Source organism: Eleutherodactylus coqui, chromosome 9 (assembly GCF_035609145.1).
Source record: "Eleutherodactylus coqui strain aEleCoq1 chromosome 9, aEleCoq1.hap1, whole genome shotgun sequence".
Lineage (NCBI taxonomy): Eukaryota > Metazoa > Chordata > Amphibia > Anura > Eleutherodactylidae > Eleutherodactylus > Eleutherodactylus coqui.
In genome coordinates, this window is record NC_089845.1 from 51,032,588 (window position 1) to 51,059,141 (window position 26,554).

General features: G+C 47.0%; 1 protein-coding gene across 1 annotated transcript in view; it reads left to right on the plus strand.

Moving 5' to 3' along the window:
• Positions 1–1,597: 1,597 nt before the first annotated feature.
• The window catches only part of DTNBP1 (dystrobrevin binding protein 1), a 95,451-nt gene continuing 70,494 nt past the window's right edge, over positions 1,598–26,554 (plus strand). Inside the window, exons 1-6 of the mRNA XM_066579387.1 lie at positions 1,598–1,736; positions 7,392–7,445; positions 8,738–8,788; positions 13,341–13,401; positions 17,919–18,051; positions 25,531–25,663. Coding sequence (XP_066435484.1) covers positions 1,681–1,736; positions 7,392–7,445; positions 8,738–8,788; positions 13,341–13,401; positions 17,919–18,051; positions 25,531–25,663 — 488 coding nt within the window. The 5' untranslated portion in view covers positions 1,598–1,680. The remainder of the gene's footprint in view (positions 1,737–7,391; positions 7,446–8,737; positions 8,789–13,340; positions 13,402–17,918; positions 18,052–25,530; positions 25,664–26,554) is intronic.

Genomic DNA, 26,554 nt, shown 5'->3' on the forward strand with positions numbered 1-26,554 from the left:
TTTCCTGCGGCGCAACAAAGTACAGTACAAAGCACAGATACGGGGGCAATAGCCCGCAATCGTGCCCCCTTTATAGTGCATATGTGTCACGATAGCGAGCGTATATATGCACTTATATCCATATGCCGCCACTCTTACACACTAGGGCTTCACACGACTGGATTTAAATTGCGGAATCCGCGATTGTCACCCGTGCAGACAATACGCCGTATTCCATGCCAATTGAAAACCTAAAGCTTTTGCATATCAGCGCAGACGAGCGGATGGTAATTGCGATTTCTGCAAGCAGATTTAAATTCGCAGCATATTCTACTTTTGAGCGGAATCCGTACGGACGACTTATATTGAAGTCAATGGAAGCCGCCCGACCCGCAGCCCAACCGCAATTGATAGGCTGCGCTTAAAATTTGTTCAAACGAACACATTTGCGTGATAATCATTGCGTGTAAATGTGAAGCCGTCGCGCACTATTGCTTCATTTGTCGTTTATCGCTGAGTTTCAGCCCGCATGAATCCAGTGGTTTAGTTACGGTGCTGTTATGGGGGCGTAAGAGGGTGCCGGGCGCGCTCTGCCATAGACCTGCATATGATGGCATGCGCACAGGACTTTGAAAAGAGTCACATTTTCGTGCCGTGCGCCGACACCGCTGGATCGTAGGAGTGAGTGGATATAAAAAACACCTCACCAGGCCCCGGCCGCTAACAGCGCCATAACTTAGTTTATAGTATGGGGGGGGCGTGACAGGTTCCCTTTAACTGGTACAACCATTGCCGGGCAGCTGGAATATTGTGGACAGAAAAAACATGCGATTTTTCACAGCGATGCCAGGCGTTTTTTATTAACAAAAAGGCCTTAGATCCCTGCTATGCGAGTGCGATCCTCTGAACGTGTTTCATGAAGGGATCACAAGTGTTTACCATTGACTTCAATGGGAAGCGTCGCATCGCACTCGTATGCACATCGCACGGCATATGACGGCTTTTACAGTCCCGCGGGAACGCCCAAAGACGGAACATGGCTCTCATATTTGCGTGTTTTGCGCACATCACATGAAACGTATGTGAGAATCTCGGCAGTGTGAATAAGCCCTTAGTCTATGAAAAACGGAGCGAGTTCCCTGAGTGCGCACGTCGGTGTTGGATGCGGTTTTGTTGCGTGCTTCCTTTTTTTTTTTACGCTGCCATAGACTTCCATGGGCAATTATAAATATGGACCAAATTACGACGCGCTGTCATTTATTTACACGCAATAGTGGTCCGCAGTTAAAAAGAGCGCAGTCTGCACACAGCAATTTCCATGAATGGGTCTGCATGTTGTTTGTATCCAGCCAGTGAAAGCATAGGGCCAGCACCCATGTGAATGGGCCCTAAAAAGTGGTGTGCAGCTTGCTGGTAGCATCCAGACTCCCCATAACTCCCTCCCAGCCATTACAGCGCCGACCCCACGTGACTTCATGTCAGTAAACAGAAGATTCCGTGCGGTAAACCCTCCCGCGGACTCTGCTGCCCTCTAGCGTCAGAAGCGCGCCACTACCAGCGCGACCCAACAGCGTGAGCGCCTGAGTGGGCGTGTTGGGCTGCTTTTCCGGCTCCGCCCCCCTCCTTGTGACTGTGACGCTAGGACCGGCGCAGTCGGAGGGTCGGCTGCTGCGGACGGGACGGCGTCCACTGACCAGCAGGATGTTCGAGACCTTGAGGGAGCGTCTGCTGACCGTGCAGCAGGACCTGAGCAGCGGGTAATGCGGGCAGCACGTTGTGCGGCTGATAGTTGCGCCGGCTCTACACCACATGTTGTAGTTACATGTAATCACTGATGAGGGGTCTGAAGTTTATTCTTAAAGGGATTGTTTGGGACTTTTTAGATTTTTCTTCATATAGTGCTGGCCGGGTTGGGACTGTAGGTGCAGCTCCCATAGTGAGCACAGCGCTAGTAATCAGCTGACCGGCGGGGGTCCTGGCAGGACTGTGGAGTCCGAGTACCGGAGGCCGCTGGTCGCATACTACCAGCACAGGTTTCGCGTGGCGTACAATCTCTCATAGACTTTCATCGTGCTGCTGACGCGAGCTGTGCAAAAATAAAAATCGTGGCGTGCTCTACCGCGGCGCGTATTACGTGCGTTCACACGCCCAGTTAGTGTATGGCGATCAGCGGCACGCAGTAGGGACACGGTCGCATACTTGCTGGAAACACAGGTGAATCTTTTGTCGCAGATCCAGGTGAAAATTTTGGAAGAAACTGTGCTGCATGTGGCGCCCGCTCTTCCGGTTAAACACGGATGGGAAGCAGGCGGATCGCGATATAGTGTATGGGGTCCCACTGGCTGTTCGGTCCTGCGATGGAGTCTGTCGGCTGAGTGGACTCCCCATTCCGGCTCCCTGGCACAGATGTGAAACCACCCTGACATCCACGCAAATGGCGCCCCCTGCAGTCCCTGAATCTCCAGCTTGTGGGGCGCAAACTGCAGAAAACAGAACAGCTGGGTGCAGAGCCCCTCCAACTCCTCCGCTATTACTGACTGCACTGAGCGGGAGATGGGAAGGGTCCGGTGTGGCCCTGAGTAGTCGCACCGTGTTCTGCAGCAGTCCGTCCGCTGGACTTGTGTACAGCACTGATTGTCTGATAACTCCGAACACCACCTGAACCAGGAAGTCTGCGAACCACCTGCAGTTCACACACTCACAGCCAGTGATGGCCCCGCCCCTAGGAGGTGTCAGAATAGAATGGAACTCTGTGATTGTAACATTGATATTAGTGGTTACATAGCAGAGCAAAAGGAGAATTTATTGTGGAGGGCTGACCCCTTGTAGGGAGGCTCGAGTACCCTGTTGTACCGCTTCTAGCTTAGATACAAGATGTGATACGAGCGGGCATGGAGGCTCTAGTACCCTGTTGTACCGCCTCTAGCTTAGATACAAGATGTGATACGAGCGGGCATGGAGGTTCTAGTACCCTGTTGTACCGCCTCTAGCTTGGATACAAGATGTGATACGGGCGGGCATGGAGGCTCTAGTACTCTGTTGTACCACCTCTAGCTTGGATACAAGATGTGATACAGACAGGCATGGAGGCTCTAGTACCCTGTTGTACCGCCTCTAGCTTAGATACAAGATGTGATACGAGCGGGCATGGAGGTTCTAGTACCCTGTTGTACCGCCTCTAGCTTGGATACAAGATGTGATACGGGGGGCATGGAGGCTCTAGTACCCTTTTGTACCGCCTCTAGCTTGGATACAAGATGTGATACGGGCGGGCATGGAGGCTCTGGTACCTTGTTGTTCTGCCTCTAGTTTGGATACAAGATGTGATACGGGTGGGCATGGAGGCTCTAGTACCCTGTTGTATTGTCTCTAGCTTGGATACAAGATGTGATACGGGCCGGCATGGAGGCACACAGGTTCTGTATGGTATCCTGCAGCATATCGGTCCACATTTGCTGTTACTGAGCCTCTAGAGCCTCTACTGGTAGGCTGGTGAAGTTGGCATCCCAGATGGTCCCAAACATGTTCTGTTGGTTACCGGGCAGCCGCAAAAGTGTGACAGTGTTGTGGGGGCGGTATTAGTGTATCTTGACGCCACCAGGTATTTCTGGTGGAGCCAAGATTGACACGGGGGTGACTCCCTCTCTACCTGATTGGCTGGACAGGCTGTGGAGCGGCAGGTCCTGCAAGGCTAGTAAAAATTTTGCTAAGAAGCATACAGTACAGCCACTAACCCGTGTGATATAGAGTATATGGCCAAGGGTATGGAGGCACCCCTCCTAGCTATTGGGTTTGGGCGTCTCAGCCCAACGCATTGCAAACACCCCATGGCCATGTGAACGCCACAGTCAAACATTGGCAGTAGTGTTGGTTGTTCTGAAGAGCACAGTGAAATTAAAGAACTAAAGGGAACCCGTTGAATGTGTCCCCCAAACAGGGAGCAACTGATTATACAGCACATTGTTATATATGCATATGGGAGAAGATGAGGCTTCATTCACATCTGCAGTTGTAGGAGCTTCCAGTGCAGATCAGCGAGACTTCATGGAGGAAGCTGGATGACCTCATTATATTCAGTGGGGTCCGTGCTGCAGTTTTGGTCTGCCATCTGCTGGTTCCAGCGGTTTTGGGGAACCAGCCACAAAACCAGGACTCTTGAGTTCAAATATCTGTTCTTAGCGCTTTTCTTGATTACGCGTTGGCTTTCCATGCCTGGGTTAAAAGGCTTGCAATAGCGGCTGATGGGCTCAGACCTGGGGAGAGGCCAGGGGTCCGGCCTTAGATTTATCAGCCTTGTCTGCTTCTCCTTTTGAACCACTGGAGAACATTTCCCTTAAATTACTTGCAAGCAAATTGGCTTTTCTGTTGGCCATTATTACGGTTAGAGGAGTTTGGGAACTTTGTGCCCTCAGCTTTTCCTCCATATACCACCATTTTTGGAGTGATTATGGGAACCTTACCTTCCAAAGGTAGAAGAATCTTACCACGGCCTTGTTAGCAGGTACCTTTCGGTTTACCTTGATGTTACCAAGGGTTGGTGATTCTATGAGAGTCTACCTTTTAGTAGGGGAAGGATTAAAGTGTCTGCAGCTAGACGGTCCACCATTAGCAGATGGATTGGGCAAGCTGTCTCCTTAGCTTGTGTCCAAGGGTCCTTCCTGTTTTCTCAGCTCACCCCCCCCCCCCCCCCCCCCCATCGGAGCAGACTCTGCTTCATAGGTAGAAAGAGGAAAGGTCTCTTTGGCACAGGGCTGCAACGTGGAGGTCTCAGCGTAGATTTTTAAGGCATTTTGGACTCCAATTAAATACAGTATCTAACCAAAAAGTCTTGCAGGCCGTATTCCCTCTAGCTCTAAAATCTGACTTTTTTAATTTTTTAAAGAGTCGTGCGTGTACTCTGCCATAGACTTGTATAGAAGAACGTGTACGAGGGACTCTGAAGAGTCAAATTTCCTTGCACCGAGGGGACATCACAGTGTGACAGCGCTGGGTCATGGAAGAGTATAAAAAAAATGCATCACCCGGCTCCCTGTCACCTCCCCTACCACCACCTTTGCCCAGTTTATAGTACTGTTGGACGTGATGGGTTCCCTTTAATGCTCAATTAAACAATGTTTTATTCTTGGTGATAGGTACTCTTTTAAGAGACTCATTAGTTTCTCTCCTTGTAGGGTGGCAGTGCAGTTACAGAGGGTACCCCCTTCCCTCTCTCCAACCATTTAGATGCTGTGGTTGCAATTGACTGTGGCATCTAATGAGTTGAATGGCTGATAACAGCATTACCTTCGGTCCCGTATGTTGCAACTGGATTGTGGCTGCATATTACTACACAGACTCAGTGGATTTCAGGAAGGACTTCTCCATTCTGAAGACCTAATTCACTGTGCCTACTGCCTGGCCTGAGGGGGTGCTGTACGACTGACCTCCCTGGCCCCATACACCCGACATTGGATATAAGTGTATAGTCTTGTCCTCGCCATCATTTATACTCTAATGGCCTTTCCCAGTTACTGATCTATGTGGCACTAGAGGTACAGCAGTTGTTCCCTCCAGAGGAAGCACAATGCTTCTTTGTAGTCTTCTACTTGGAACTTTTATTCCTGGGGTTCCTTTTAAACAAACTCAATGACACAGCTGCAGGTCTGAATTTGGCCTATACTTCATGGATACTAAATTCTGCATCCCGACATCTAGTGGCGTATTGACTAGATACAAGTACCAGATCTGTTGCTGGTTCCATCTCTTCTGCCCCCTTCCCATCATATGACTTGTGTTCAGGCACAAGACTTGCTGTGTGGCTCATTTTATGGAAATAATGCACTTTACAAAGACCACTATTCATCATGAATCTCATTTACTCTTTGCCAAACACTTGCTCTAATAACGTGTCACGGTAACAAACGCCCTTGTGTCTATTCCCAGGTATTGCAACGCCTTTCTAATAAAGCTTATACACTTGGCTGTTTCCAGCAGTCCTATTGAAATACGTTGGCTGTCTCTGAGTCCCATTGTAATGAATGGAGTGGTGGTGCACAGCTGATCCATTCATGTGTGGCCCTTTGGGACCCCTGTTCTCGGTATCAGTGGTGGTCCCAGGGGTCAGATCTAAAAGTTATCTCCTATCCTGTGGATAGGGGTAACATTTATTCCTGACACAACCCCATTTAAAACCTAATGATCCGGCTACCTGCTGCCACCCCTACAGGGAGGTTACTGCATGCATTGAAGTCAGTAATAATACAGGATGCAGTTAGCTCCCTCTAGGGGTGGCTGCCGGCAGCCAGAATGTTAAGTTACATCAATACTGAATGCAAACATATTACTAGAAAAGAAATTGGTAGTCATGGGCTGATCCTAAAGAGATTTGGTTGGGCAAAATTTAATGGCCCATCCTTAGGATAAGCCATCAATATTAGATCGGTGGGAGGCTGACTCTCGACACCCCACTAATTAGCTGTTTGGAGAAGCTTTGGCTAGTGCCACATTCCCTTGTTTATCAGACATAACTCTACTTTTTTTTTATTATTGTCTGTGTCTGGTATTGCAGTGTACTACAGCTTTGTCCTATTCAAGTGAAGCACCATGGCATATTTCAAGTTGCAGATAACCCTTCAACTTAAAGCCTCGTTTACTGCGGTTTCAGCAGCGCATGCATGGGTTTTGTCTGCTTTTTTGGCTGTGTTTTCAGCACAGCTGAATGCCAGAACTGTGTGAGAGGCCTTATACGAGTACTCGTCTAGCAGGCGCCACCCGGGTCCCTCCCGCTGTTCTCTGGCGTCCATGCAGGCTTCTGAAGACCTCTTCTCCAGCAAGAGATTGCTCTGATTGGCGGAGCTGCAGGCTCATTGAATGGCTGTGATTGGTTCATCAAGCGCTGGCTCTGATTGGCTGAGCCAGCGCTCGATGAACCAATTAGAGCAATCTCTTGCTGGAGGTGGGGTCTTCAAACCCTGTTACCATCAAGAGATGCTCCGTCAGGAAACACGTTATATTACACATGTATAATATGCATGTGTATTATACATATGTAGAAGAGAGGTCTGACGTCTGAGCTCTTCTGCACAGTGTTAGAAACGCGTGTTGGACCTCGCGCAACATGGGAGCTAGGCAGGGAAATCTCAATGTCGGACAAGGTCCAACACTGGATTGAAAGGGGTTAATCATGATCCATGTTCATATCTTCCAATGCATTCTAAACTTTTAAGTCTACAAATCTTCCGTCTTCATGTGGTGCGCTGGAAAATAGGTTCACTACTACAACAATTAACAAAACCACCAGGTGTAGGACGTATGTAGTATCTAGTCCTACTTGATAAGAACTGTAAGAACTGCGGAAATGATTCTGTATGTGTTTTCCGTGTCTTCCATTGTTTTCAGAGGGTTTGATACTTATTTATTTGTTTCAATTACAGATTCAAAAGTCTGGGGGACAAATCAAGAGATGTGAAGATCAAAAAACAGAATCGGTATAAGTACTTCTCTCCGCATAGCCTTTGTGTGAGCGTGCATGCAGAGATTGATGGTGATCATGGAGTAGAACCACCCACTGGACTCGTAATACCATAAGAAGTGGAGGTTTAAAGGGGTATTCTGGTCTAGTTTAACTTTTTGAAGTAGCTGTTGGACCCCCGTCCAGCTGATTGTCTGGCCCGCTGCACTATGCAGTGGGCTGCATGTCGTCATCAATGGTCAGGGGAAGCCGGGGCTGCTTCTGTCCATTGTCAGAACGTCCCGTTCTGAGTAGGACGTATCGGGGTGGAGCTGTCTCCCATTGATTTCACTGGGAGTAGAGCTGGTGCTGCCCCTGCTTCCTCTGAAAATTGGTGACTGTCCCTACAGGACATCTGGTCCTGACCATAATGAGGAGGAGATGGTGTAGAAGTGTGGCACTCATTGATTTCATTGGGCGTGAAGCCAGTGCTTTCACTTCCTTCCCTGTCTACTGATGACAATGTCCAGCCCCGCTGTATTGACAGTGGGCCAGATGATCAGATCATGGATTACCACTTATGACCTAGCCAGAGGATAGGCCATCGACTGGAATACCCCTTTAATGGGTTGCAAACTATGGCCTGTCCTAGTGCCCCATTAAGTGATAATTCCCATGACAAAATATCTCATTTTTGCCCCACAGTAATGTTCCCTTTGTGCTTCACCCCACAAGTGAATAATGCTCCCTTTTTGATTTTTGGGTGAAAAGTCCTAAAAATCATGTGTTTTTTTTTTTTTTGTTTTTTTTTTTGTGGTTTTTTTTTTTTTGCTCTCTCCGTGGCAATTCTCCATCCAAGGAGATGCCTATGAAAAAGTGCCATACCCAGATTGTGGTGAAGTTTGCGTTTTCTACAAGATATGGGTAATAGAAATAAATATACATTTTTACAAGAAACTGCCACAAATGCTGTGTTTTTTTTTCTTTTTTTTTTGTTAAACGCTGTAATGTCAAAACTCCTCCTTTTTTAAGGGGTTCATATTCCGGTAGACGGCTAAGATGCACCATAACATGAGTGTTGGGGGGGTGAAGTTCTGTAGTTTCCAACACAGTAACAGGAACGCCACTATGCAGGGAAATGGGACCATCCCTTCATTTCAGTGGTTGGTGGTAGTTCAGGAGGTCAGATCCCCGTCGATCCCAGTAGGATGCCACCGCCTTCGGTGAAGCAGCCTGTCCTGGAATGACTGCGCAGTTCTCAGAATGTATCTGTGTGTACATCATGTACAAAGTAACAATTGTATTAATGTTTTCATTGTAACTTTATAGGCCAGCGGAACAGACTGTCAAGTTTCCAGCAGGCGTGGAACTTCTTAGCAGGTAATTGCTTCACTAGTCTCTAATCCCTTTAACCCCTTCACACCACATGTTGCATCCTGGGTACGCAGGGTTTGTATGAACCTGGATTGGGAACTGATCCCGCTCCATACACGGCAGGAGACAACTGCTTGCAACTCTGATTGCAGATGGTAACCCTTTAAAACGCCCCGATCAGTGTTCGGGGGTCACAAACGGCCCCCACACGATGAGATCCCAAGGTGCCTTTAGGTTTGCCATGACAGCCTATGGCCATCTGAAGTCTCCCAGGGCTGCCATGACTGATTGCCTATTAAGATATGCCTGTGGCATGCTTCCTAGACTGTCTGTTAAAACATGGCATAATGTAATACTATCGTATACTGTATGAGCGATCAAACGATTATGTTCAAGTCTCTATGGAGACTAAAGTTTTTTTTGTTTTTCTGTTTTCTTGTTTTAAAAAAAAACAAACACTTTCTTCCATAATTATAATTAAAAAAATCAAAACAAAAACATATTTGGTATTGATGTGTCTGAAAAGTCTAATCTATCCAAGTAACACATTATTTACCCCGCATGGTGAACATTGTAAGGAAAAAAAAACAAAAACATAACACCAGATTTGCACTCTTTAGGGTCATACCGTCTGCATGAAAGAATGCAATGAAAAGTGTTCAAAAAGTCATAAAAAATCAAAAATGGTACCAATAGGAACTACAGGGCTTCCCGCAAAAACGAATCCCACACAAGTAGACCAATGATAAAAAAAAAAAATTTCTACACGTTGGTATGATTATCGTGTCACTTCTGCTGCTGTGTGTATGCCATATAAACAAGGCACACCCCTCCAAGATGGCAGAATTGTGTTTTCTTCCCATTCCACTCTTTAAGAGTTTTTCAGTACATTACATAGTACCATGGAAAAATACAGCTCATCCTGCAAAAAACAAGCTCTTAGACAGCTATAGCAAGGGATAAATGAGTTATGATATTTGAAAGTGGGGAGAAAAACACAAAATTGCAGGGGATGGTGGGGCAAAAGGGCCCAGACTTTAAGGGGTTAATGTGGCTACAAAGATACAATACAATAGAGTAAAAAACCTGTAGTGTCAAACTCTCATTTAGCTTCATACACTTTAGTAAAAAGTAGACAGTGTAAAATGAGTACAGTCTTGTTATATAGTGCGGATGGACAGGACACACACTAAATTGTGTTCAATGGAGCTGCGGCTGCTGCTGGCGGCTCAATTGAAAACAATACTTTGCCGGCACCCCTGAATTATTTTTCATGGAAGGGCTTTACATATAAGTCCTTCCCTGAAAAACAATAATTTTAGTATAAAAAACTCACCTCGCCTCCACTGCAGTGTCCCCCGTGGGGATGAAGAACACATCTGCTGCATGCAGCAGAAGTTTCCTTCATCCTCGCTAGTAAAAAGAATTCCCTGCTGCTGCACCTGCCACATCTGTGACAGAGGAATTCTTCAATTCCCTACCGCAGCTGTTACACATGACAGCTGCGGTAGAGGATCCTGCTCCCTGTCATTGGATTTCAGGGAAGGGCTTTAAATATAAGCCCTTCCCTGAAAAACCAGTAAAAGTGGTGTAAAAAAACAAAAAATACATACTCGCCTCCCTTCAGCTGCCGGGGATCAGCCGCGTTTTCTCTGCTCTGTCCCCGGCTCTGTAGTCCTGATTTATCAACAGGCAAGGATTTAAAATTCCTGCCTGCTGAAAGAGCTGATTGTGATTGGCTGGGGCGCTCAGCCAATCACAGGCAGCTCTCGCCTGTCATTCATTCGGCATACACTACTTTTACTGTTTTTTCAGGGAAGGTCTTGTATTTAAAGCCCTTCCCTGAAATCAATTGATGGGGTGCCAGCAGGAGAATCCTCTACCGCAGCTGTCATACGTGACAGCTGCGGTAAGGAATTGAAGAATTCCTCTGCTGCATCTGTCACCTTGCAGCAGCCACGGCTCCATTAAAAAATGCTCGAGTCTCCCATTAACTTCAATGGGGTTCGTTACTCGAAACGAGCTCTCAAGCATTACAAAAAACTCGGCTCCAGTAACGAGGACCTGAGCATTTTGATGCTCGCTCATCTCTAAATCCTATATATGAGTGGTGTTTTATTTATTTTTTTCTTTCCCATAAATTCTCCTCTCCCCACTTTCCGCATTAAGGCCTTAAGCACACGGCTGTGACGGGCTCCGCAAGCGGAATACCGTAGTGGAGCCCATCATAGCGCCCCCCCAAAGATCCCATACTCTCCTCCGGATCCGCTGCGCGAAGTCCCACATGACGCTATGGCGCACATGCGCAGTACATTGCGGACGTGTGGTGCTAAGAGCGGGAATTTAAATTTAAAAAAAGAGCAAAAACTAGTCTCACTGCGCATTACGGCGTGGATGAGATACGGTTTTATGCACTGTGCGCAGTCGCCTCCCTACGCAGAGATGGCCGACTCACACAGCGGTAAAATACTGCGTAATTCACGCAGCCCTTTAGGAATACAACCGTGTGAGTGAGCCTTAAAGGCAAGTACTTCTCCCACAGTTAGCCCAACGGACGTACAGCATGTCCTCCCACTGAGGGCTTGGGAACAAGAAGGGTAATTAAAGGGGTGTGATGTGCGGTCCGAGTTATGGTGCCTCAGGGGGAATATTGAATTTGAGGTTGGTTCTGGTCTGGGTTGAATGGAATCGATCACAAGCTTAAGGCTGGCTTCAGACGAATAGAAGCACAATTGCGCACACCTCAGCACAATGTTTCTGCGATATGAATGAGGCCTTTTTTTGTAAGTGTATGGGTGTAATTCCACTTCATGCGCCCTCAGGGCGTGTTCATCTGCGCACAACAAACGCACAGATTTGAAATATCTAGATGTGTTATTTTTCCATCAGAATTGCGCAGCATTTCACACATCTCCTTGTACATTGCTTTTGCACACCCGCCATTGACAAATGTGGGGACCTTTTGGTGCGCAAATACGCAGAGAGCATATTCTTTCTTTTTTCTTTTTTTTTTTTTTGGCGCGGGCGAAAACGCACGCAAGATACACGCATGTGAGCGAACCCATTGCAGTCAATGGGTTCTATTCCCTGCGTATTGCGTGCACAAATATGTCAGTGTGAAGCCAACCTTAACCCTTTCCAATCCAATGTCGGGCCTGCCCCGACATCATCATTTTCCTCCACAGCTCCGATGTCGGGGCAGGTCTGACACTGCAGTGCAGGAGTGGATCTGCACCCGATCATCAGACACATCGGGTGCAGATACACTCCTGCACTGGTCCTCATTGAGGACCCCCGAGGAGAAGGCAGAAAGGGTTTTTAACCCTTACTGCCTTCTCCTTTACACATTACATAGCGCTCAATTAGCGCTATGCAATGCATAGATTCCGGCCGGCGATCATGTGACCGCCGGTGTTACCTGACCCCCGGCGGTCACATGAACGCCGAGCCGGGAGCCTGCACTGCGGGAGGACCTGCTTACCTGACCGGCGTCTTGCGCATTCTCCTTCTGTCTCCCGGCCCGGCGATCATGTGACCGCCAGGTGCCACCTGACCCCAGCGGTCACATGATCGCCGAGCCTGGAGGCAGAAAGAGAATGCGGAAGACGCCGGATAGGTAAGCAGGTCCCTCCCTGCACCCTCCTGAACTCTGTCAGTTCAGGAGGGTGCAGGGAAAATGTATTTTTTCTCACCCATTCTCCCCAGCTCCAATTTATTTGGAGCTGGGGAGAATGGGTGAGAAAAAATAAATGGATTGGAAAGGGTTAAGGTGCGTAGCAGAAAAAACATGCATCAAAATTCATACATTTTGCTGCTTGCGATTTGACTTCTTCAGTCAAAAACAACCCCCCTCCCCCCAAAAGAGGCCAAAACTGCGTTTTTGTTGTGTTCTCATAGAAATGTGTTTTTAAGTTTCTCAGTACATTGAATAGCGCCTTCTGAAGAATACAACTTTTACCGCAGAATACAAGCCCTCAGACAGCTACGTTGATAGATAATTTGTTTTTGGAGGATTGGGAAGAGAAACCAAAAATTGAAAGAGGAAAAAAGCCATTCACTTAAGGGGTTAATATATGAGGGCTAAAGTGCGCTTTCTGTGGAGAAATGAAACAGAAGTGATGAATGAAGCCTACGGTCTTCTGGCGACAATTAGTACATGGGGGCTTATTTACTAATATCTAATAGTCAGTGACTGCTGAAGGACCAATCTGTCACATTATAAGACCGTCTAGTCTAACTTTATACCATCCTTTTAGTTGGCGACAAATTGTGCTAGTTCTTAGTGCAATTTTTGGCTGTCTTTTAGGCCACGCCCCCTTTCTACAAAGTTATACCCCTTTGTTGGACATAGCCAAAAAAGTGCTTGAAAGTATCTAAAACCCACAATTTGCCCCAGAAAGGTGTTTGACTAGTAAATCTGCCCCATTGTGTTTGGTCATGGGGTCACTGATCATGGCAGGAAGCTCTAGGGTGCGGTGGTCCTGCTGCTGCCTCTAGTAGTTTGTAGTCTAGACCAGAGAACTTTCCCATGTATTATAGCTCCTATCTCCTTTTCTAGGTATGAAGACTCCTGGGCTGCCCTACATAAAGGTGCGAAAGAATGCGCCAAAGCTGGAGAGGTAACTATAACCGTATCACAGGTCATATGTAATGGCTGTCAGTACCTAAAGCAGCAGCTTATTGGGTTTTGTAAATATTTATATTATAGGCCGCCAGTCCATGGCCGCAACGGAATATCGCTAGTGATACTCCACCGTGGGGAGGGGGGGCATTGACCGTTCTCTGTGATGAGCCTGTCTAATAGATGGGCTCACCATGGAGAATCGCAGCATGCCGTGATTTTAATCACACGAGCGGAGAATCGCCATGATTCGCCTCTCATGGACGTCGGGCTGCGCTTTCCATAGTTATCCTATAGAAAGCGGGTCATGCAAGCTCTGTGGGCGATTTATTGCCGCGGATCTCGCTATGACATCTCGCCCGTGGACAGCCAGCCTTAGGAATCCACTTGCTTGCAGCCCATGATGGCTCCAAAATCTTTTTATTGCAAATGATACACAATGTTTGGCAGATGCTTGAAATTTGAATCTGCCTGCAGACTGACTCCACTTACTTTTTCTTTACTTTTTGCTTGGCAAGCAAACTTTGATACATCCAGTGAAGTTTTGTGTGTGCGCATTTTTTTTTTTTTTACCTTGCTCAACTGGAGAGGTGACAGAGAGTCTGTAGGATCTACGGATATCCTCTGGGGGTGCCATATATTTCAAAAATGCCAATAGATTCTTGCCTCTCTTCTGCCCATGAGAGGCAGCGGCTCCATTGAATCTCCTGTTAGCGCTGGCTGGTAGTCAAGCGAGCGCTGAAAATAGGAGATTCACAGGAGATGCTTCCCGTGGGGCAAAAGAGAAACATGTTTACCCCCTTATAGACAACCCCATAAGGGGGTAAACAGGTTTCTTCAGGGTGGTGGCATGAGAGAGTGGCTGGTGATGACCCTAGATGCACTTGGTTATGTCCGAATGTGGGACTGTTCCCTCCTGATGACGTGCTAGAAGAAATGTCTTGGGCCGCTCTCACACAGGCGTTTTTTCCAGCGCTAAACGCTGTCAAACGCTACCATTGATTTCAGTGGGGCTTCCCAGACATGGGCTGAAACACAGCTTTTTTTAACGCTCTGCTGTGTTATTTTCATGAGTTTCTGCATTTTAAAACGAGATGCTTCGCTCATTAAAATGAATGGGGTGCGGGTCCAACGCTGCGGAAAACACTGTGGTAGAATGTGGCTACCGCATTTTTGACTGCGCTTTTTCAGTTCTGACATCTGCTTGCTTGGCTGCGTCTATAACTGTGGTGAAAATGCAACTGAAAATGTAATCAAAGCCGCAGTAAACACTTCGTTAAGCGGAGCCTTTTTACAATCGCATGTGAGAGTGGCCTTAGTTGTACTTGTTTTTGGAAAGGTAGTCCGTCTAGCCTTTACTGCAGCCCACACAGGGGATGGCCACTAGCTTTATCATGAACAACTCCTGTTTCCTAGTTATGCAGTGATAGCCACTGCCTCTAGCTTGGATACAAGACATGATACAGGGGACATGGAGGTTCTAGTACCCTGTTGTACTGCCTCTAGATTGGATACAAGATGTGATACAGGCGGGCATGGAGGTTCTAGTACCCTGTTGTACCGCCTGTAGCTTGGATACAAGATGTGATATGGGCCGGCATGGAGGCTCTAGTACCCTGTTGTACCTCCTCTAGCTTGGATACAAGATGCGATATGGGTGGGCATGGAGGCTCTTGTACCCTGTTGTACCGCCTCTAGCTTGGATACAAGATGTGATATGGGTGGGCATGGAGGCTCTAGTACCCTGTTGTACCACCTCTAGCTTAGATACAAGATGTGATACAGGAGGACATGAAGGCTCTAGTACCCTGTAGTACCGCCTCTAGCTTGGATACAAGATGTGATTCGGGGCATGGAGGCTATAGTACCCTGTTGTACCACCTCTAGCTTGGATACAAGATGTGATACGGGTGGGCATGGAGGCTCTAGTACCCTGTTTTGCCACCCCTAGCTTGGATACAAGATGTGATACAGGCAGACATGGAGGCTCTAGTACCCTGTTGTGCCACCCCTAGCTTGGATACAAGATGTGATACAGGTGGGTATGGAGGCTCTAGTACCCTGTTGTGCCACCCCTAGCTTGGATACAAGATGTGATACAGGTGGACATGGAGGCTCTAGTACCCTGTTGTACCGCCTCTAGCTTGGATACAAGATGTGATACAGGGGACATGGAGGCTCTAGTACCCTGTTGTACCACCTCTAGTTTGGATACAAAATGTGATACGGGCCGACATGTAGGCTATAGTACCCTGTTGTACCGCCTCTAGCTTGGATACAAGATGTGATACGGACAGGCATGGAGGCTCTAGTACTCTGTTGTGCCACCTCTAGCTTGGATACAAGATGTGATACAGGCGGGCATGGAGGCTCTAGTACCCTGTTGTGCCACCTCTAGCTTGGATACAAGATGTGATATGGGCCGGCATGGAGGCATACAGGTTCCATATGGTGTCCTGCGGCATATCTCTGCACATTTGCTGATACTGAGCCTCTAGAGCATGTAAACTGGTAGGCTGTAGAAGTTAGCGTCCGAGATGGTCTATTGGCGATACATCTGGTGACCGGGCAGCCACGGAACTGTGACAATGTTGTGGGGGCTCCTGTGCCCCCCTTGTGTGTATGGCCGATCATTATCCCGCTGGAAGCCGCAATGAGAGGAACACATGTGGCTGCAGGATGTCCTGAACATATCGCTGAGCTGTCATTGTCCCTCATACCACTACTAGGGGTGACCGACTGTATGCAATGGCCCCCCAGACCATCACACCAGCAGGGGGCAGTGTGCTGCTCCACAGCAAAGGCAGGATGGAGGCGCTCACCCCGAGGTCTACAGACACGAACATGGCCGTCATCAGTGCCCAAACTAAATCTGGATTTGTCACTGAAGACAACCTGGTTCCTCCCCGTAGCAGGCCACTGTCATCGTTCGTTTTTTTGTTTTTTTTTTTAAACCGCATTTAGCGGGCGTTTTTAATGACGCTAAAAATGCTGTACTGAGCACTCATTTCAATTATCAGACGAGCGGTTTAGTGCAGTGTTTATAACGCACGCTAAAACGAACTCTGTGCTATTTTTTAAATGAATCGGGTGCCTTTAAAACGCTGTACACTACGTTTTTTAACGCTGCCTACTATGTCACCGGGAGAGGGGGGATGCTGAGGTGATCAGCTTGCTTTACCTGCATCGTTACACTAAAAAAAGCTGGCAAATTCTCACAAAAATTCTGCATTAAAAAACACAGCGTTTTTACTAATTCCTGTGTGTGGCCTTAGGGCCTCGGGTGACAAGACCGTTCATCTAATCGCACCACAGCTCTAATCATTTGTATCAGATGGAACTGCAGGATGAGTTTTGTAGCAAAACTACAACTATTAGGGGTGGGATGAATTATTTTTGTTTTTGACACTGTTGTACATATAGGCCGCCTGCACACGGGCGGAAATCCCACCGCGGGATTTCCGCCACTGAAAGTTTGCATAGGAGTGCATTACAATACGCACTCTTATGCAGACGGACGCGGTTTGGCTGCGCGAAATCTCGCGCGGCAAACAAACTGCGACATGTCCTGTTTTTGTGCGGGGCTCGCACTCACCCGGCCGCCGGCTCCGGTCTGCGCATGCGCCAGCTGCGCTGCAGCCGGCACATGAAAGAGCTGGGGCCGCCAGGCGCGGGTGAGTACGCGCTCGTCCCTGCAGACTCTCGGGTCGGGTCCCGCGGCGAGAATTCTCGCTGCCGGATCCGACCCGCTCGTCTGCAGGCGGCCATATTGATATAAAATGCAAGCCATCAGGAGGAAACATGGACTCGGTGTATATTTCACACAAACACATAAGCAGCACTGGCCTGTCAGAGCAGCATGTCATGTCTTAGACAGCGGGTAGTCCGAGAAGAGGTCTGACCATCTTTGCTTCTCCAGGACCGGAGGGTCGCTTTAAGATGGGTGAGATGAAAAATCTGGGAAAGTTGAGTTTTGCTCAGCTGACCTAGTTTGCTGAGCTTTGGTGTATCTTGTGGTCTGTAGTGATGGATAGGTTATTAGACGGACTAATCGTACAATCTCCCAATCCAGTACAGGATTGTTCCCAGTTGGCTCAGGTGGGGCTTTGGAGATCATTGCTGAAGTATATGGGTGCTATTACATGATTGCCAGCGGCCACCGCTAGTGCACATAACTTGGCGCTAATTTCCGGGCTGCACCTCTACCTGTAAGTTCAGCCCCACAATTATCTAACGTGAGTGCTTGCAGGAGACACAGATGCCTGGTGCGGAGATGCCCAACCGCTGTGTGATATCTGCTGTGTTTTAGACCACTTGCGTTTAGTTAGATCCCAGGTGGGCAGGAGTTTCAATGCATTATTTTGGCCACTAGATGTCAGCATCTGCATGACCATTACTTCTTATGCCCTGGTGTACGGTTAGGTGTATTTTGAGGCATCATTAGGCCTGACGTGACATGCGGCAAATCCCATTTTCATTTGTTTCTAACACTTGTGTCTTCCCCGGTTGCTGCAGCTCGTTGACAGCGAGGTGGTGATGCTGTCCGCTCACTGGGAGAAGAGGAGAAGTGGCTTACTGGAACTACAGGAGCAGCTGCAGAACATACCAGCCTTCCTCGCGGATCTTCAGGCTGTGACAGCAAAACTTGGTAGGTAATCTTTATCAATACATTTCATGGGTTTTTTAGGTTTACGTTTTGTAGCCCAAATCGGATGACTTGGATGCATTGCGTTTTTGATCAGCTTTATGATCTATTTGAGCTAAATGTTTCTGCTGGGAGCAGGGATTCTGTGACTAATTGGGAATGCCTCACTTCAAAGCTGATCCATTCCAGGGATCAGACGCCGTACAAGTGGTGTAAGATCTGAATGCATCATCCTAAGCAAAGGGTAGACCTCCTCAGCAGGGCGGGCAAACCCTTCGGTGGAACTAATCCTCCTGCTTTTCTTTACATCCTAATGAGGACTTTTTGCACTACTTGCTTACTGCAGGTCTGCACTGCTGTGCCTGGGAATATGTACTAGTCATTCTAAAATGAACTCTTCATAATTGTACTTGGGCCATCCGTATCTTATTAGGGGGGGGTTTAGACTACTAGTGCCCATTGGATCAACTGTATGAAGGGACCGTGGCACTCAGGGAAAGATTGCTGCTGCTTCATTGTTTACATTACTACTTACATCTAGTAGCAGCTGGCATTGGTTTTGTAACATTGTCTCATTCAGTAGCAATGCCCAGCACCGTTACTACTAATTGTACAGCATGCAGTATGAGCAGTGAAGAGGCTGCAGCGTTCATCCGGGTGCTGGATCTGAGGATCCTGAACTGTGCCAGGAAGAACCTCTGGCGCACCATGGTCCAGTTTGCGGCCTGCCACTGGGTACCAGGATCACAGTGGCCCTCTTGGTGCGTGCATTCGGAATGAGTGCTGTGGCTGTTTTTGCAGCCAACAGTGTGCACTCCCCTGCCTGCCTATCCTGCAGTACAGAAGTGCTTGCTGGGGCTCTGACCCCAAGATGGCTTGTCCATCCCAACTGGTCGTTGCTACCATCCTGCAGAGGACAGTCTGTTCCAGCCTGCCTATCTATATCCTGTGAGCCTGCTGCACAGATCAGAGAGGACAGCTGCTTAACCCAGTGAATACGGGCTCTGCCCTAAGGGATTTTCTGTGAAACTTGGACCAGGTTCTGCTAACTGCTATCACTTTTCTCCTTTTCTCTTGATTGGAGTCCAATGTTTGTGTTGGGGGACTTGTGCCCTAATTTTACTGGACTAGAATCTTGGTCTGGTGTCCCCCTACAACTCCATTCTTAATATGTTCTTTAAAATATATATCTGTATAGAGCCGCGCTGTCTGGCTCTCGTATGTGAAGGACGAAAATGATTCTACTGCTGCGCCTCAATGGAGTTAAGTTGTTGAGGTCTGGCAGCAGGACAATGCTTTCAGTCTCACGTGTAGAAAGACACATAAAGGTGCGTTCACACATTACTGATTCGCTGTAGATTTTGTCATGCCCCGGGGGCATCCGCAGGCATATTGGCCTCTTATTCACCACTTCTACACGAGCCAACCTAAACAACCAATCACCGTGAACCAGCCAAACCAAATAACCAATCACCGTGAATCAGGCAACCCAAATAACCAATCACCAGGAATGAGTAAATCCAAAGAACTAACCAGGTTGTGAATGGTGTGCATTTGGGGAGTAATATAGATATATGCGATCCACAGGGGGCTGGGCCCTGGGGGGGGGGGGGGGATCCGCAGCCATTTAAATACAATATTTGTCTGTCACAGCCTGGTCAGAAGATCCTATTCTGTGTTGCAGAAGATCAAATGAAAGCCTTTATCATGTTGAGTAATCCCAATTAACTACCACATAAGATTGCCCTACATATATTTTTTAATAGCATACTTTATTTCTTCTGACATCCACTTGAAAATTAAATGTGTTCTGACATATCGGTTACGAGACTGTGTGCTAGGCGAGCTGTTGTCAATGTGAGGAGGCAGCATTAAATGTTGCAGAACAAGCCGAATATTTTATTTTATTTCGTTAGGCTTGATCGTGTTGTTCACACTTCTGTAATCCTGTGGTGACATGTGCTGCATATGATCTGTTACACTTTTGGCTTGCATTTTGGCCACTTTATTAGAGACCTCCATCTAGTAGCATGTTGAATCCGCTTTCAGAAGCGCCGTTCCTTGTAGATTGCACTTGGTGTCGATGTCATTCTTAACCCATTAAGGACCAGGCACAGTAAATATACGGTGTCTGGTCCTGGGCTTAAACCCCGCAGATAGTAAAATTACGGCAGCGCTTTTAAGCCTCCTGGCTCTGCAATTAATTAGAGGCAGGATGGGTTATCAGCTGTTAGTGACAGCTGATAACCCGGAGGAGAAGACAGGAGGGTATTTAACCCTTCCTGCCTTTTTCTTCCCCAAGTACACAGCACTCAAGGAGCACTGTGTACTAGAAAGTGAAAGCAGATGTGTAGCCTTCACTACAGGAGGCATATTTGGTATTTCAGCCGCACTTCAGTAGCGGTGAGCGATTCCAGTGACCTGATTGGTTGTTGGGCACACACCCCTTCCTTTGGAGATGTGCACGAGTGGCCGGCCCGTTAAATAAGCAGCAGCACGGCCGTAGGAGGGTCAGCAAGTAACCCCAACCCTAAACCCTAACCCCCCGCGGGTCTCGTGAAGTAGCACTCGTGCACATCTCCAAAGGGGGGTGCGTACCCAACAACCAATGAGGTCGCTGGAATCGCTCACCGCTACTGAAGTGCAGCTGAAATACAATATATGCCTACAGGAGTCGGGGGGTTGGGGGGGGGTCATGTGACCGCCAGGACTCCCTGCTACAGCAGAGCTAGAGGGTTGTACTAGACCCTGGCCATCTCTGCCAGTGACTAATGTCACTACAGGGGTTGTTTTTCCCTGTAACTGGGGCTCCTATGGATGCCTCAGCTACAGTGGGAAAGTGTCAAATAATCTTTGAAAACTCCTGGAGCACAGGAGAAGTCCCAGAAGATTGGAAAAGGGAAAATGTTGTTCCTATCTTCAAAAAAGGGAAGAAGAAAACTACAGGCCTGTGAGCCTGACTTCTTCTATACCGGAAAAGATCTTGGAACAAATTATTAAACAGCATGTATGTAAGTACTTGGATGAAAATGGAGGAATTAACCAGAGCCAGCATGGGTTTGTAACAAACAAGTCATGCCAGATGAATCTAATTTCCTTATATGATAGTATCACTGACTGGGTTGATCAGGGAAATGTGGTGGATATATATATTTTTTTTTTACCTTAGTAAAGCGTTTGACAAAGTATCTCTTACCATACTCTTTGAAAAAATGACCAAATATGGGATTGACAAGGCAACTGTTGGGTGGATTTCACAACTGGCTGAGTGATCGTACTCAAAGAGTGGACATAAATGGCTGTACATCCAAGTGGGACCACAAGGCTCTGTCCTAGGCCCAATGTTCAACATTTTTATAAATGATCTGAAGAAGGGAATTGATGGGGAACTGGTCAAATTTGCTGATGACACAAAGCTAGGAGGGATAGCTAACACTAGGGAAGAGAGATAGAGTATTCAAAAAGACCTAGAAAAGCTTGCACAGTGGGCGGTGAATAACAGAATGGTATTTAAAGGGGTTGTCCTGAGGCAAACATCAACATTTTACATTAGCCCATTCCCCCTGTCACCCCCCTGGCATAAAATAGCAATTTAAAGCGGTTTTTAAACTGCTTGCTACTCACGGATGTGATGAAATATGAACTTATAAAATTCTTCTCCCAAGATGGCCGCCGGTCCTTTCCCATGGTGCACCGCGGGTCTTCTCCCATGGTGCACCATGGGCTCTGTGCGGTCCATTGCCGATTCCAGCCTCCTGATTAGCTGGAATCGGCACATGTGACGGGGCGGAGCTACGATGACGCGGTGACCAGCTCTCCGGCACGAGCGGCCCCATTCACCAGGCAGAAGCACCGACTGCGCAAGCGCGTCTAAAAACGCCAGAAGACATCGGAATTAGCCGGAGCCATGGAGACGGGGACGCCAGCAACGGAGCAGGTAAGTGAATAACTTCTGTATGGCTCATATTTAATGCACGATGTACATTACAAAGTGCATTAATATGGCCATACAGAAGTGTATAACCCCACTTGCTGCCGCGAGACAACCCCTTTAACAAGGAGAAATGCAAAGTCCTACATCTGGGCAAGAAAAATTAAGAAAGCACATACAGAATGGGAGGAATTGAGCTAAGCTGCAGCACATGTGAAAAAGACTTGGGTATACTAATAGATCATAGACGGAACATGAGTCAACAATGTGATGCAGCAGCCAAAAATGCAAACACAATTCTGGGATGTATTAAGAGAAGCATAGAGTCCTAGATCACGTGAGGCAATTATCCCCCTCTACTGTTCCTTAGTCAGACCTCATCTGGAACACTGTGTCGAGTTCTGGGCACCCCACTTTAAAAAAAGATATAGAAAAACTGGAGCAAGTTCAGAGAAGTTACCAAGATGGTGAGCAGTCTGCAAATCATGTCCCATGAGGAACGGTTAAGGGATCTGGGAATGTTTAGCTTGCAAAAAAGAAGGCTGAGAGGAGACTTAATAGCTGTCTACAAATATATGAAGGGCTGTCACAGCGCAGAGGGATCAGCCCTATTCTCATTTGCACAAGGAAAGACTAGAAGCAATGGGATGAAACTGAAAGGAAGGAGACACAGATTAGATATTAGAAAGAACTTTCTGACAGTGAGGGGGATCAATGAGTGGAACAGGTTACCACGGGAGGTGGTGAGTTCTCCTTCAATGGAAGTGTTCAAACAAAGGCTGGACAGACATCTGTCTGGGATGATTTAGTGATACTGCACTCAGCAGGGGATTGGACCCGATTACCCTGGAGGTCCCTTCCAACTCTACCATTCTATGATTCTATGAAATAAATAAAAAATGACTGTCCCCCCAGAGGTCTTATATGACGTCATTGGGGGTCATAGTAAAAAAATGATTACATACATCAGTAAATAGAAATTACAGAATAAAACAATATATACATAAGAAAGAAAATAACACAAAGCCAACCGAAACCGTCGCCGTATGCGCCCTGTAAACCAAACATACATATCATATACAAATAGAGGAACCCGTTCCCGTACTTTATTTTAGCATAAATATACTAAATTTTAAAAAAAATGTTAAAAACTTTTTTTTTTTTTTTTTTTTAGCATTTTACCCCCAATAAAACAAAAACCGGAAAAAAAGTCAGTGAAAAGGATATTTAAAAAATTGCCCTATATGTCACGGAAAAAAATGCAGTAAAAATAAATTTGGTAGCTAAACGAAACAAAATAGGGCCGTAAAACCGCCATATAGGTAAAATCCCTAAAAAGTGTCTGGTCCTAAAGGTACAAAACAGCCTGGTTCTTAAGGGGTTAAGGAGTATTGGCCCACGTGGACAGGATGGCTTCTTGTATTTGCTGCTGATTAGCTGGAGGTGCTGACATGCTCTGGATAGGAAGAGTTGGATTCCTCCTGCTTATGCCATTTTCTGACCCCCACGGTACAATAGGAATCTGGATCCATCCGACCGGGTGATGGTTTCCACCTGCTCGGTGATCCTGTTTTTGTGCCTTTTGCCCAGTAGTCTTGTCTTTCTGCTGCTTTTGGACGGCACTAGCCGTGTTCGCCTGCTGTTAGAGCCCATCATGCTAAGGAACAGTGACTTCTGCATTCATACACTTTAGTTGAGGCGGTCAGCAATGTATTTGGCCGCAGCTTGCTTGTTTGTACACCGCCTGTCAAGGCCCATTTACACGCGATGAACTAAATTGAGCAATAATGGTCCCGTGTAAATGCAAAGAGTGTATTATTCGTTCACTTCTCATTTTCGCAGACTTTCATCCAGCATAAAAATCATCGCTGGATCACAGGATTGTCGCTGTGTGTAAACGCTTCCCCACAAAGAGAAGTCGGCGACCCAGCGGTGAAGTCTGCCTGTCCAAACGCTCTGCACGAGCGCTAATTTTGAAATCCCGGCCTTGGCTAGCCTAGCACCGATGACTGTGCCTCTTATTGAAGTCGCTCAGATCGCTCCATTTTTCGATCCCATTCTAATGACTTCACACTGAAACTGATCCATAGAAAACTCACTCAACCGGATCAAGGCCGGGCTCTCATGACCGGATTGGATTCTGCATGCGGGAGGCCTGCATCAGTTTTCGGCTGTGAGCCCGGCCCCTGAGGCTGCCTAGGCTCACAGGCGGTCATGCGCAGTACAGGTTTTTATTTTTTTTTGTATTTCCCACGCCGTTACTTAGCCATGACGCAGGTAACCGCAGCCCATCCGCAATGTTAAACAGGCTGCACTGCATGGAAGTGACTGCAATGTAAATTATGTCCAGACTGTGGCGGGTAATCAGGTGAGGGGTGCAGGGATCTTAAATTGTGTTTTCACTGGAGAGGCCTTTTAATATTGAAAAGCTGTTTTTCCTAAGGATATTTTCCACTTAAAAGGGCCTTCCAGTTGTAAACTATTTATGGCCTATCTCCAGGATAGGTCATTAATAGTAGATTGGCAGGGATCCATCAGCTAGGACCTCCACCAGCCTGATGAACAGCCGATTGGCGGGCACTTGTTCACTGAGCTGATTTCTGCAGGAAGCAGAAAGCTCCATTCTTACTGCAGTGATCAGGCTTGGTATTACAGGCTAAGCTCCCATTGTTAAGAATGAGAACTTCGCCTGTAATACCTAGCCTGACCACTGCCGCAAGAATGGAGCTGCCTGCGGAAATTGATTCAATGTACGAGACCGCAGCTGATTTGGTGCGGGTCCCAGGTAACTGTACAACGACTGTTAGCTTCTTTCACCCCTTTTTTTTTTTTTTTTTTAGTTTTTCTATTTTTGTTTTGTTTTAAAGTTTCTCTAGCTTGTGTAAAGACCCCATCAATTTCCTAGGGAAAAAAAAAACCCTGTGTGAAACCACCCTAACTGGGACTTTAGAATCTGCGAGGGGCTGTGGTTAGCATTGCACACTTCTGTTTTCTGTTGAGTGAAACAGTTGAAGATCTTCCGTCATTTCTCCAGCCCCTCGTGCTCGAGAAAACACAGAGCCATTTGTACTCTTTGGCTCTTTCTACATAGCTGAAGGAACGGGTCGCTGTATGTACCAGTCGTACCAGCCCCTGTGCTGCGCACTGTTCTACTTCTAACCCCATAAATATAGATTACTGTTGACTTTTTTAAGGAGACTTTTACCTTGAGCCCGATAAGCTAAACTAATGGGCTACAAGTATCTGACCCACTTACTCCGCGATGTCAGTTCTACACTTACCTTCTTGCCGTTCTCCCCTGGTGTTGGCATTCAAATCAGCCGCTGCTGAATGCATTGAGCAGCGTGGTAAGTAGTCCTCCCGTTCTCCGTTCAAAATGGGACTACTTGGCGCACAGCGCAAGGGACTGTGGTGCCCAGTTTGGGCATATATTTCAGCATTGAGGGGGGAGAGGCGACATTTAGTTGCAACAGCCTAATTTTACCTTTTTTAAGGATTTTGCAGATTTACAAAGAGTTCTTAGCTTTGCTGTGTTTTTGTTCTTTGATCAGTTATGCTGGAAGGAAACTTTGAAGATGTCGAGAAGCGATTAGCAGACTTGGAAGAACTGTGCGAACAATGTGAATTTCAGCGATTTCAGCACATGCAGTACAGACAGCTGGAGAACTACAAGAAAAACAAAAGGTTGGCCTCCATATTATACCTGTAGTCATCGTCTAGTGACATCGCCATGACCCGCACAAGCCTGGCCCCTTTCTATAGTTTGGCATTGGCTTCTGATCACTTTAAGGGTTGACTACATGTTTTTCATTGCCAGAACATTACTGAGCTATTGCATCTTACGAACTACCTTGTTTAATCTTACAATAGCCTTCTAGCGTTGCTCAGGAGTGGTGGTTACGATTTGTCACTATATACAGTAGTCTTCAAGTCTTTGCACATGCGGACAGCTCTTACTGAATAAATGCTGTTACATTGATAAGCCATACAAGGACTATTTTACAGTCACCCTTGGGGCTTATTTACGCGAACACCTTTGCGCTGCGAATTGCGGATGCAAAGTTTGCACTCGCAGGATGCAATCAATAGATCCCATTGATTAAATGGGTCCAGTCACATGGTGCAATTTTTGCACAAAAATGGCACATATTAAACTTAACATAATTGTCCATTGAAATCAGTGGAAGCATGCTTGTATGTTTTGTTTTTTTTGCGCATGCAAATATGCAGAACATGCACGCAAAAATACAGTAAACTACCTACACACGAATGCATGTGAAAATGCGCTTGTGCCCATGTGAAGCCGGCCTTAAGGAAAGATATTAGATTACTACATCTATGTGACACATACTTCAGCATGTTGGTCAAAGTCTGTGTCTTATAGCCCAGATGCAGAGGGCCCAGCGGCAGATCCGCATGACCCTTGCCTTTATGATGGGGCTAAATGCTCGTTAAGTACTCTCCCAATCATAGAGCTGTTTGACCCGGCCGATGCCAGTCTATATCATCTGTGTAAAGCAGGTAGGGAAGCTAAATGTGATGCACACATGTTCAGGACCCTGTAAGATATCACGG